The sequence below is a fragment of the Hippoglossus stenolepis genome, chromosome 20 (assembly GCF_022539355.2).
Source record: "Hippoglossus stenolepis isolate QCI-W04-F060 chromosome 20, HSTE1.2, whole genome shotgun sequence".
Taxonomy (NCBI): Eukaryota; Metazoa; Chordata; class Actinopteri; order Pleuronectiformes; family Pleuronectidae; genus Hippoglossus; species Hippoglossus stenolepis.
The window spans coordinates 4,042,990-4,055,607 of record NC_061502.1 but is presented as its reverse complement, the minus strand read 5'-3'; the positions used below and the strand labels follow the sequence as shown (position 1 = coordinate 4,055,607).

General features: G+C 38.4%; 1 protein-coding gene and 1 non-coding gene across 2 annotated transcripts; one reads left to right on the top strand and one right to left on the bottom strand.

Annotated features, from left to right (window-relative positions):
* Positions 1 to 2,182: 2,182 nt before the first annotated feature.
* Positions 2,183 to 8,849, top strand: LOC118099713 (protein FAM177A1). Its single transcript, XM_035144445.1, has 5 exons — positions 2,183 to 6,230; positions 6,462 to 6,620; positions 7,778 to 7,832; positions 7,948 to 8,042; positions 8,623 to 8,849. The coding sequence occupies exons 1-5, from the start codon at positions 6,207 to 6,209 to the stop codon at positions 8,827 to 8,829; spliced, it is 540 nt and encodes a 179-aa protein (XP_035000336.1). The 5' UTR covers positions 2,183 to 6,206; the 3' UTR covers positions 8,830 to 8,849.
* A 703-nt stretch (positions 8,850 to 9,552) lies between these two features.
* trnas-gcu lies at positions 9,553 to 9,634 on the bottom strand. Its single transcript has one exon. It is a non-coding gene; the product is annotated as a tRNA-Ser (tRNA).
* Between the last annotated feature and the right edge of the window lie 2,984 nt (positions 9,635 to 12,618).

Sequence of the window (12,618 nt, the reverse complement as noted above, 5' to 3'; positions counted from 1 at the left end):
TTCAGGAAAATGAGTCGCATTTTTGACGGCTTAAACATACTCAAAAACTCACGAAACTTCAGGCATGATGACAATGTATGTATTCTGGAGTAATCTAAATGGGCGTAGCCAAATGGCTCAACCGCGCCCCCTAAAACGCAGCAATTCCGTCTGGTTTAACCAATCATCACGAAATTTGGTACACACGTGTATCATGACCGGACGAAAAAAAAGTCACTGGCACCAATTTGATTCATGCAACAGGAAGTCGGCCATCTTTGATTTTGTGGTCATTTTGGCCGTTTTACATGTTGTGTATTTTAACAAACTCATCCTAGAGCTTTCATCAGATCAACTTTAAATTCAGTGAGTGTCATTTCAACTCTTAGGAGATGAAAGTTATTAAACATTGAAGTTTACGTCACACGGTGTGACCATGGCTTGGCGTCAAAGTTTGATGATTGCCAAAAAAGAAGGATTTATTATAACTCCTCTGTGCATTGTCAAATCTGCCCCAAACCTCTTTCACACAATCACAGTCCCGCCCTGAACAGATCCATATGTCAATATTGACTCATCGTCACAGCGCCACCTGCTGGGGACAGGAAGTGACATGTTTTATACTTTGATGCTCTGCTCCTGGCTGCTTTACAATATACAGCTCAAATGAGCTCAGACATGAGACCATGGTCAGAATTGTGAGATTTCCTCAAACTGTGTAAACATTGAGCTGCGGCGAAGGTTGATCCTTCGCCAAAGGAGACGATGTTGTCATAACTCCACTTTGTATGATCCAATCAGCACCAACATTCTGTCACATGATCAGTGTCCCGGCCTGAACAGCTTTGAGTATGTTCAAGCCGTCAAAACAGCCGTCAGCCTTGCTTTGACCTCATTGTATCGCTCCTGAAGTTTTCTCCAGTCCGTCTGTAAACTCAGCAGAGTCTTCTTTGTTCCGCAGAGCTGGATATTGAGGTCAGCACTGAAACTCTTCTCGTGTACCAGCAATTCAAAGAGCTCCAGATTTTGATTTGCCACCTTTTTCTAATTTTTTACTTTCGCCACTTCCCCACTGGGCTCCTGATAGTCATCGTACATGATGAACATTTCTTTCACCCTCTGCAGTTCTTGTCTGCTCTTCTCTTCATTCTCCTTTGCCCTCGGTTCTGCAAGGTACAGCGGAAAATTGATCAGCTGTAGGTCACTCATCTCGTGTGCAATTATGGTCTTTTCCTTGATTAACTGCAATGTTGAGTTTAGTTGTTCAGATGATTACACAGAATATCTTAACCCTTTGATACACAAGCTATGCAAACCCCTTCTAATGCACAACATGGGTCAAAGATGACCCATATTCATTTCCTGTGTTATTCATGAATGGCTGGTTGTTTCTTTGCCATATTCTTTCATAGCTTATATATAGAAGAAAGCTTCATTTAGGAGAAGGCTGCTTTGATGACATCTTCTATGTCATCAAAGCAGCCTTCTTCATTTAGGAGAGCTGGATTCCAAGACACACCCACAACTCCAGCTTGATCCTGTAGAACATAGTCTAGGTCCTCAGCATCAGAGATTTCAGACTCGGAATCAAGACTAAGAATTGCCTCCTCATTTTCCCCATCCTGTTCTTCATGCAGCCTCTTTATGACCATTAAACCGTGAGTCTAAAATGATAGCGACTAGCCATACTAACAATCTGGATAAAGAGAATCAAAAGCATATTTTTAAATGCATATGAATCAGTCTATTAAGTATATACTGTTATATTTCGAGTTTTATTTTGTGAATCTAGCTATGGTTTGGTAGCCAGAAAAGAAGCTAGCTAGCTAACCGCTAGTTAGTATTGTACATATTTCCCTTTTTCACTAGTAATGATTAGTGAGAAAGAAAAATAAGATTTACAAGCATCAGATGGGCAAAAGCAGCTGTGTGAAATGAATGGTAGGTGTTCCGTAAAGGAAACATACTGTATGGGTCATTTTTGACCCATGTGTTTAAAAGTGATGTAGAAATACAAAATGTACTTTTGTTCATAAAGTAAGAAAGGAAAATAGTGATTGGCGGTAATCAAAAACAAGATATTTAATGAATACTTAGAATATTTAATGATAAAATACATTTATTTCAAACATAGCAAAGAAACACTCATGGATGAAATAACACAGGAAGTGAATACGGGTCATTTTTGACCCATGTTGTGCATTATAAGGGTATTTATAAAAAAAATATTTTCATTGAAAAAGTAACAAAGGAAACATTTAAATAACGATTAAAATAAAGATTTGTGGTGATCTTTTGATCATCACAAATCCTTATTTACATTTTTCTCCAATCCAAGTTAATTGTGGAATACCTGAAATACCGAATGATGAAATTCATTCACTGCAAAGATATAGAAAATAAAAACAGAGCTGGGTCACTTTGTTGTATATCAAAGGGTTAAGCTGAAAGAATAACACTTGTTTGTGACTTACTATTTAACTCCACCCAGGCTTTATATAATCAAACACTTCAAAGGATTCATTAGGGCAAAGAATTCCTTGTTGGCAGTTTGCTTTGATGTCACAGTGTCAGTGGTCATAGATTCCTTTGATGTCTTAGACTGTTGCTAAAGGAAACGTTTTATACGATCTGACGAGAAACAAGTGTTTTTGCCCTGAACAGATTTATTAGTCTGTACGCAGTGAGAGTGATATCACCACTTATTTACCAAAAGGAGGTAAGCCTCGTTTTACAACATTAATTTGATTTACATAAAATGTTCAACAATTGGTCTTCACTTGATGGCGTGGACCATAGTGCGTGATTAGTGGGCGTGGTCCAGTGCCGCAGGACATACGCAGGAAATGTTTATCCTTCCAGCGATGCGAAAAAAAACACGCAACACGGAGCCATTTCGCATGGTCCCTGTTTGCCCTCCCTGCGGCTGCATCAGGGCCCGAGATCACAAGTGCTCTGGCCCACACAGTGCTGCTCGCAGCCCCAGTGCAAACTGAATTTCTATGAAGTAAACCTGAAACCCAAACAAATGGACAGATCTTTTAGGCTCTGGTTAGGGATGACTTTTGAAAGATTTTTTTTAAATTAGGATATTTATACTGATAAAAAAGCCTTATGGGCAATGCAGTTATATGAATGGTGCCTTTGGCTGCATTAACCTGTTCACTGTTTCCTCTTATAAGTGTCTGGGTGTTAAACTCTCAACCGCTTTATTGCTCTGGCCTGGTGATAGACAATTTAAAAAAGGCACATCGGTCTATTAAACGTAATAAATGGTTATATATTGAATATAGATCCAAAGCATTTAAAATGAAATCTTTAACACTACATAGACTATGATGAAACAATCTGTAAAGAGTAAATGTAGGATTTGCATTCACACAACCACCCTGTAAACTAAACTACTTTTCAGATGACTAGAATACATTCTATTCAGAACCTACACCGAGACAAAATTAACAACACTGCATGTGCTATTGCTTTGTTTAGCTGTAGCAGTTTACAATCACAACTTTTAATATAGATCACATGACGTATGTACTGTAGTTATTTTTTTGTACATTAGATTCCATAGCAGTTTTCTACTTTGACTTTTGATTTAAAGAAGATTCATTACCACATATATTTGAATCATTAGTAATGGTGTCCTGTCAGGGAAATTATCCCCTTTAGGTATTTAATTTATTTCTATTGTTATGTAATGATAGTTTAGTTGACAACATAACACACTTAACGACAGTATACATTTCTGTGTAATTTGAATCATGTTTATTGTGATTGATTTTGGTTGAATGATATTCATTGTTTCAGTGGATACATCAGAATAGTCACTGATGTATACAACGCTAACTCCTGTAACCCTAAACAGAGTATGTGCATCTGCTGAGTGCTGTTAATGTTTTTCATTTTAGGGCAAAGGTCAAACCATTGTATGGGCTCGGTCACACATATGCAAATCCGAATAGAGTATTGCGGGTCAGAGTTCACCAGAGTTGAGTTTCACACAGTCACTCTGGGATTTGCCCCGCCACAGGAAGTGAATGCATTCGCCTCCTCACTTGCACAGATTGAGGCGAAGGTTTGCCACTGATATAATCGCATATGTGTGACCGGGCCTTAATGGTCAACACACCGGAGCTTTAGGATCACATGGACATCAGTGTCTAAGATTATTGTCTGTGCTAGTTCAGGAGCAGTACAGGAGCTGCTTTCAAAAACTCTTCCAATTAATGCGGCCGCATCTGATGAAACAAGATAATCAACTGCTAAAAACTTGTATAAATTATAATATACAGCCCACACATACTCCTCCTTGTCCCTACTTGTATATTAACTTACATGAGCTAGACTGCTGTTTAAAAAGCAGACGAGATTCTCACTAAATTTCCCCATTGCACATTGTCATAAGTTGTGCAGGGATGTCTATCGGTTAAGACCCGTTTCTCCTTGTGGTCTGGTTTGGTTTGAATGGAAATGTTGGTTTGATAAACTTGGATCAGTGGGTTTAACTGGGAAGCATAAATCTGAGCAGAGCTGTTTATTAACAAAGAATGTGTGGAATCATCATTACAGTGTAATACTCCTGTAGCCCTCTAATGGTGTCTTTCATGTAAAATATATTCCAGATGGTATTAATTCATTCATTGAACCACATTTGTCTGTGTCTGCTGTTTGTATACGACAACACTTTATTGAGTTGTGTCAGTTTAAGATACACTTGAGCATTATCCTGTCTGTTGTTATGCAGAATGAGCTCCACAGAGTTAACAATGGTCAGATTAGTCAGGGGCAAGAACAACTGAGTTTGTAGAAACACTCAGGAGAAGCTTAGTCACTCCTGAAATAAACAGCCCCAGTGATGGCATCATCAGATGAGGATCTTACACATGTGTAACAAGGAGCTTATGTTGTATGATCACATCCAGACCATCTCTACATCTTGGGGCCCTCAGCAAAATACAGGATAAGTTTAAAGCACTGTCTAAATCTTTATAATTAAATCATACATATGATTGATTTCTTTAAACAAACATTTAATACATTTTTGTCCTGTAGTCACATGCAATGTAGTTTGTGTTCAATTTTCACCATGAGACCTTAGTGACAGGTGGGACCAACACATGTCAACAACTTTATAAAAGTGCTTAATTTAAAAAACAAACATTTTGTCGCTTGATATATTTCAATATATTTACATGAATTCACATTACTTTTTTTCACCGTCAAACCTGGAAATAGTTCAGTCACTTAGGGAGGCTGCGTTACATACGTACTAATGTCATTTTTTGCAGTTTTGGATCAAACCTACATGGTGATCCTCATTAGTGGCCCTATCACACCACTAATGATTACATCATTAGCAACTCTAATTCAGTGAATGATGACTTTGGGGTCCCCCTGGTGGCTGCAGAGCTCTTAGCAGCTGCCTAGTTGGCTCATAGGAAGGGCCGGCTCAGATCCATACCAGTGTATTTACCAAACCTAATAGTCTACCTTACCACTTATATCCAATAAAACATACACACCCCACTGAGGTTACATGTTTCTGCTAAGCAATATTGCCACTGTTAAAAACATTGTCACGTCCTGATTTTCTAATTTACTTTTAAGTTCAATATTTTTCACAATCCTCTCAATACAGTGTTATATTTTAACATGCCAGTTCTTCTTAACCAATTTGCCTTCATGTCTATCCAACTACAAGAACATTTAGTGTATATAAAGGTTTACGGTTTAAATAAATCTTAAATTCCTCTAAAGGTTACATGGCACCAAATGTGTTTGAGTTTGAAGGAAACATCCATTAAATGGGGTTTCCTTTAATCCAGTATTTCACTTTGATATTCGATCAAGTGCTGCAAGATGCAGATAAATGTAAATATATGTAGATGTCAGATATTAAGCTGTGTGTAACAAATGATTGAAGTGATTTTCAGGTCAATTAAGGGACAAATATCCTGGAAACGTTAAGGTTCATATATAATCAAATTGGCAATAAGCCTTGACATTCTACACACTGACTACTATAAGTCCAGCCCCTTTAGGACAAGAATGAAACTGATTGCATTACAGTGGCAGCTCTGTGATAAGGTTTGCACTGTTGTATTTGGCTTCTCAGGTTTCACGGCGAATCCTGTATCCTGTAGCGTGTTTTTCTACAGGAGTAGAAAAACAAAGTCAACACATCTGCAGCGGAGCGCTAGAGAAAGAATTATAATTTCGGAAGAATGAACAACAGCCTCCAGCAGGAAGTAAGTGTTGTAACAATGGAGCAAGACAAACAGATATGTTAGCTTAGGCTGTGTTCAGTGACACTGTAACAGAGGTGTAAGTGTTGGCTTTCAGGAGCTGTTTGTGACCAGCCACAGGTGAATCTTCACTCTTAGATGCTCTAGTCAGTAGTAGAATATATAATGACAACATGCTGTACATAAAGATAACAAACATAACAGGTATAAGTTTAGACCTGTCCGATCTTTCAGGTTATAGCCACCCAGGAAACAGAGTTTGCCGGTTCAACCCAGAGCAAACAGAAGATGATCATCCACTTCACCAGCGGTGAAACCATGGAGGTACAAGACAGTGTTGAGGAAGAGGAGCAGCCCTCAAACAGCCCTCCGTTCAGAGAACCCACGGACAGGGTGAGAGACGGTTCCAAGCTACGTCCTGTTAAATATAATTCTCAAAAAGTCCCAAGAACCATCAATAAATAAAGTCGTAAAAAAAAAAGAAAGACAGCTGGTGTCTGTGGCCCTCGCAGGACTGTAAAAAACACAATAATTTAATTTGTTCCAATCCTTTTCCAGGATTACCAACCCTAGCTTTAAGATGGCCTTAGAATACTGCTGTTTTTAAAGTTTGAAATTTGGTTACATCAAACACTACAGGAGAATCTTTGCAGAAATCCTTCTTGCTAATCTTAAATGCACCTCAAGATCACACTACACGATTTAAATATATCACACACTACAGGAAATGATTATGATGCACCACCTGAGTTCACCTGTCTGAAGTGATCTCATGAGGAAAAAGGTGCAAATAAAACAAACAGGATGGAGATGTAGCGTGGCGTAGTGCAACAACTTGCTCTGTCAGAAATATTCCTTATACATATATCGTGATATAAAACCAACGCAGAGGAAATCGGTCTGGATAAGAAACTAGGTCAAGGAGGTCTATTTTAATGAGTGAAGTGAGGTGATATCACTTTAATGCTGTTATATCGACAAGCCTCTCCTCAACTCAGCTGTCCAGTTATTGCACAGTAGCTTCAATTCAAAATGTCTCTCTCATTGCTTCTGCTTGGACAGCATAATCACCATTTTTGATAAATCAGACTTCCCCAAATTCCTGCAGTCTGAGCCCAGTTTTGGTTGCAGAAATGTTACTAACCAGAAGTTGACAGGGTGAAAAGTAAGAGCAGGGATTTCTTATTTTGGACAGACGACGTGGTGGAACTGTTACTGACAATAAGCGCTGGCAACACTTGTCCTCGCAATCAGGAAGAGAATGTGGGTGTCTATGTCACTGTGTCCAAAATGTCACAGTTTCTGCTCGTCCATGCTAAAACCCAACCCTGGAAACTAAAACTACACTAAAAGATGTTTTTAAAGTTCTCTGTTACAGAGGCGTGGAAACTACAGAGTAGTGTGATTCCCAGGCGAAGCATCAGTGACCTGTTTTCAAACTAAAACATGTTAGTGTGGACGTAGCCCAAAGGAGAATATTTGTATTGCTTGTTAAGCATCATTCTGAACATCAGCAATTCTGTTTTTTTTTTCTGTCTCCTCTATGTCAGAATTGGTTCTCATTCAAGAATGTGGCCATTCTAGTTGGGAGGATTTCACTGCATGGTATGTAACATCACAATTAAACTTATTCAAAGTGGACTGAATAAACACTGCGGCTGATTTTAGTTCTGTATGAAAATCCCATTGAGTTTCAATATATTTTTATGTCCAACATTAGCTTGTGATTTCCTTGGAGAGAGACTAGCCAGTGCACTTGGACTGAATGCACCCAAATACCAGTCTCTTATAGATCAATATCAGCATGATCACAAGGTAAAGTCAAATTCAAAACATATGTTTGCAGATATGAAAACTTAAGTAAAAAAAACATGTGCATTTATGAATTTCAAGTTCTATATATTTTTGGTTGTATTAGTTATTTATTTTTATTTCCATATTTTTTATAATAAAGTTCATAGTTAAGCTGTAAAAAAAATCAAGCCTCAATTATATTTCATTTCTTTATCATATGGGTTTGATAACGACATCTTAGGAATCATTGCCATTTTTTAAATATATATGTATGTGTGTGTGTGTGTGTGTATTTATGCTGATATCGGTGTGGGAAATTATTTCAGCAACATTAACCACAACTTTATTATTATTATCATTATTGTCAATTTACTACTACTACTACTACTAAAAATTATAATAATAATACACATCAGCTACCAAAATTCCATAATCAATATTAGCCAAGCTCTAATGACAGGTATATGCAGAGACTTTTTGTGATATAAAAGTGTGACGTGTCCGGGCTGAGAACGTGCTGAAACTGCAGTTAACAGTTCATTTGTAGGAACATGAGTGGTTTGTTCCTCGTGTTTGACTCTGTTTCCTCGGTCTCGCTCAGGAACCGAGCAGCCAGGCCTCCGGCGGCCTCAAGCAGGGACAAGGAGAGATGACCCGCTTCTCTCAAATGGATGGGAGTCAATACGGAGCTACAGGACACATAAGTAGGCCGGCTGATCTCCAGGGGAGCCATGATGAGAAACACATGAGCAGCAAAGATGGATACCACAACAGAAGCTATCAGGCAAATGAGGATTATTTGAAATAAAAGAAAAAGAAACAAAGAAACAGTGAGAGTTATGATTTGATGTGCAAACAGTGATGACAGAGAAAGTATGGTGGGACTCTTTGTATAGTATGGTAATGTTACAAGATAACGTGAAGGATAAAAACACTGACACAGTGAAGATGTCAGTGTGTGACTATCAGTGTAAAATAATAATTATTCCCAAGATGAATTTAGTTCTCTTTCATGAATATATAAACTATATAAACTGCTGGTGTGTCGTAGAGAAATTACTGGAATTTATATTTAAAGTCTTAAATTTCCCCACAATAACATCCACAAAAACACAGCCTGGTCAATTAAAGTTTATTTATATAGCATATTTAAAAACAACCAACCAAAGTGCTGTAAAATAAATGGAGACACACTGTGAAATACAAGAAAAGAATAAAATATAGACCAGCATAAAATAAAACAGGGATTAAATCAAATAAAAATACAGTGTTGTGGATCAAATTAACTTAAGCTCAAAAACCCCAGAGAAAATGAGAGTCTGGTCTTAAATATGTCGACGGAGGAGAAGCTCATCGTGAACAGTTGACTGTTCCACAGCTTTGGGGCAGAGACAGAAAATACATGATCATAGTATCATATCTTTAATATAAAATGTGATCTTTAAAGTGTAAAATATACAGAAAATACATGATCATAGTAAAACATCTTCAATATAAAATATAATAAGTGTAAAAAAATTGTAAATAAATCCGACGAGGATGGGATTCGAACCCACGCGTGCAGAGCACAATGGATTAGCAGTCCATCGCCTTAACCACTCGGCCACCTCGTCGACATGGACCCAATGCTAAATCGCTGCGTGTTTATATGTTAAGACAGAACATTATAATTAATAATTAACGGTGTGGTGTTCAGTGACAAGCGTTTAGCTACATTTGGCCGACATATTGCAAACAGCTGGTCTTATGTTACACTTCATGTCTTTGAGAGGAACGGCCATAGCTAGCGAGCGACGCTAATGTGCTAACAAGATGAGCTAATCTTAGCATGTGAAAGTTGTCAGCTGACTGCGGTCATGTGATCCGTGGGTTGTGAAAATCTGAAAACCCCCTCACGCCACCTGCAGCTGGATTAATGACGTTTTTAGTGTTAAGGTAAAGGTGCGGCTCCTGACAAATCTCTAAGGTCACCTGTTTAATAAACTCAAGTCAGCATTGTTTCATTGCATCACGTACATTTGCATTAAAAACTACTTACTACTTTGCAGTGCAGATGACAAAGTATCCACTAGATGGCAACATAAGACAAGGATTGTTCTTTAGGCTACATATTTTACAGTATTTGTTGACAGTTACAAGTACTGTACTTCAGTAAAAATTGTAGGTACTTGTACTTTACCTGATAATTTCCATTTCATGCTCCATTATACTTCTACTGCAATACATCTCAGAGGAAATGTTGTACTTTTTACTTCATTTGATAACCTACTTAAGTTACTAGTTAATTTTCAGATTCAGATTTTGTAAAGAAACTGATAAGAAATCAGTTAAATACGACGCATTGTTATAGAATAAACTACTAACAGTATATAGATGAGTGAGCTCCACCTTGACAAACTATAACAGTAAAAATGCAACTCATTAATGCATCAAATGCCAATTTACACTGATTACTACGAAGACGAGCGGTATGTCTTTAAGCAAGACGAGTTGCTCCTCTCGTTAGCTATGTTGATCTTGAATGTGACAGTGACAAGATCATAGGCCGATGTGATTGGACCACCAAGGTGCAAGTGCAACGGCTTACATATGACGAAAACCCGTTAGTGCGAGCACCGGAAGCCATAGAGATTCCATTGCATTGCCTGCAGTGTGAAAAGAAACATCTTACAATGAAAGTCTATGAGAGCGTTGTGTGCGATTTTCAATCAGGCTGAAATCGCCCAGTGCTCTATTAAACACGGCTTGACGCTGCAGCTGATTGGACTATGATATTCAGACGCAGCAGGCAGGACAAAATGTCTTAAGAATTTGCAGAATTTTATCAATTTTAAATATAATAATGTTGATTATTATTAATTGACTAAATGTATCACTATCATCATCTATTGGCCAGCCGCCCCTGGAATTCAGAGGACTGACGCAGGACTTTGTGGACTGGTGCCAGTGGAACTGCCTCCAGATCAATGCGGGGAAAACTGAAGAACTGGTGGTATATTTCTGCAGGGGCAGACACTCCCCCCTGACACCAATGAACATCCAGGGATTGGATATTGAGACAGTGACTTCTGTTGTGCAATAATGCATTAAACGTGATACCATAAAATGGTGTGCCTTTCGGCATTCAATAAATTTGGTTATCAAAATAAAATATTGAATATTAATATTAAACATATTAATATTAAATAATAACTTTAATTGATTAAACTTACCTCGGGGCACCACCCTTCAAAGGAAGGGAAAAGATAGCCAATTTATTGATTAAGTCTCATAAAAGTACTAACTACAAATTTGGAACTCTGATTAACAATTAAATTAATAACTATAACCAAAATTACCATATAGATAGTTAGCTAAGTTGAAGGATATAGAGTTCTTGACAGTGTAGAGGTTGGCAAAATTCACTTATGCAACATTCATGAAAAAACATTTGTGGAAGAAAAACATTTATTATGAAGATAATAAAGTATAAAAACACAAATTACTAACGGTGTACTTAATATATAAAGATGTGTATGTGAGTATGCGTGTGTGTCTGTGTGAGTCAGCGTGCTTCCAAAATGGCGGCTGGCCACTCCAAAGATAACAGCACATCAAAAAGGTTGAAAAAGTGAAGTCGTCTTGCTGGTTTGAGGCTCCTGTCTTTGTGGTTCTGCTGTGCGGTGCAGCTCAGTTGCTGTTCGAAGTTCTCAGGCAGGCTCTTGCGTCGCTGCTTGAAGGTTGGTAGAGCTTGGATTGGGAGGGGGTTTCCTTGGTAAGGTGAGCTACGAGCTGCACCTCTCCTCCATTTGAAGTTGAGCAGAAAGAGAGGTGACCTCCTTTCTGAGAGTTGAGTTGAGTTGAAAGAGGAATCGAAGAAGAGCAGTGTGCTCCTCTCGGAGAGGTGCATGGAAAGAGTGTGAAGAGAGGGAGAACTAGCCGTATATTGGCTTGGTGACCTCATAGGTCATGGGGCCCAGAGTGACCAATAGTAGTTGAAACTTGTGTCCCCGGTCGGTTTTCACACCTCTGTGTGACGTTGCCGCACCCTGGGAGACGGAGTTCTGGAGGCTCTGGTTTTCTCCAGAACAAAGGACATGCGGCTTTAGGCTTTTGACTATACATGTAGGCCGAACTGTAGTTCACAAATACAAGGTCCCAACACTTCTTATCAGTACCTGGGTGCTCACCTGCACAACACCTGGACTGGACTGATCATGCCAGTGCACTCTTTAAGTTCAGGAGATTTTTCTCCAGAAATGTTGAGAAAATTAAAGGGAAAATTGACAAAATCTTCATTATAGCACTTGTCACTTGCTCATAAAAAATATTATTTGGGCAGAATGACAAAAAGTGTCCAACAGTTTCAGGGTTGTAGCTTAAGCATGCATGTATAAAATGTCACAATAATTGCCATCAGTGCAAATTCTCAACGTCATAGTTGTCAACGACATTGTTTTCAGTGTTTACTATTTTTAACAGGAGTGAATGCTGTTTAAAGAGATACGTGCAGCAAAAAGAGCTCATAACCCCCCACAGACTAACATTAGAAGTGAGCTTGCACAAACGTTTGGAGCACAATTTATTAATCAACGGTTTTTATCTGATGTCTCAGCAG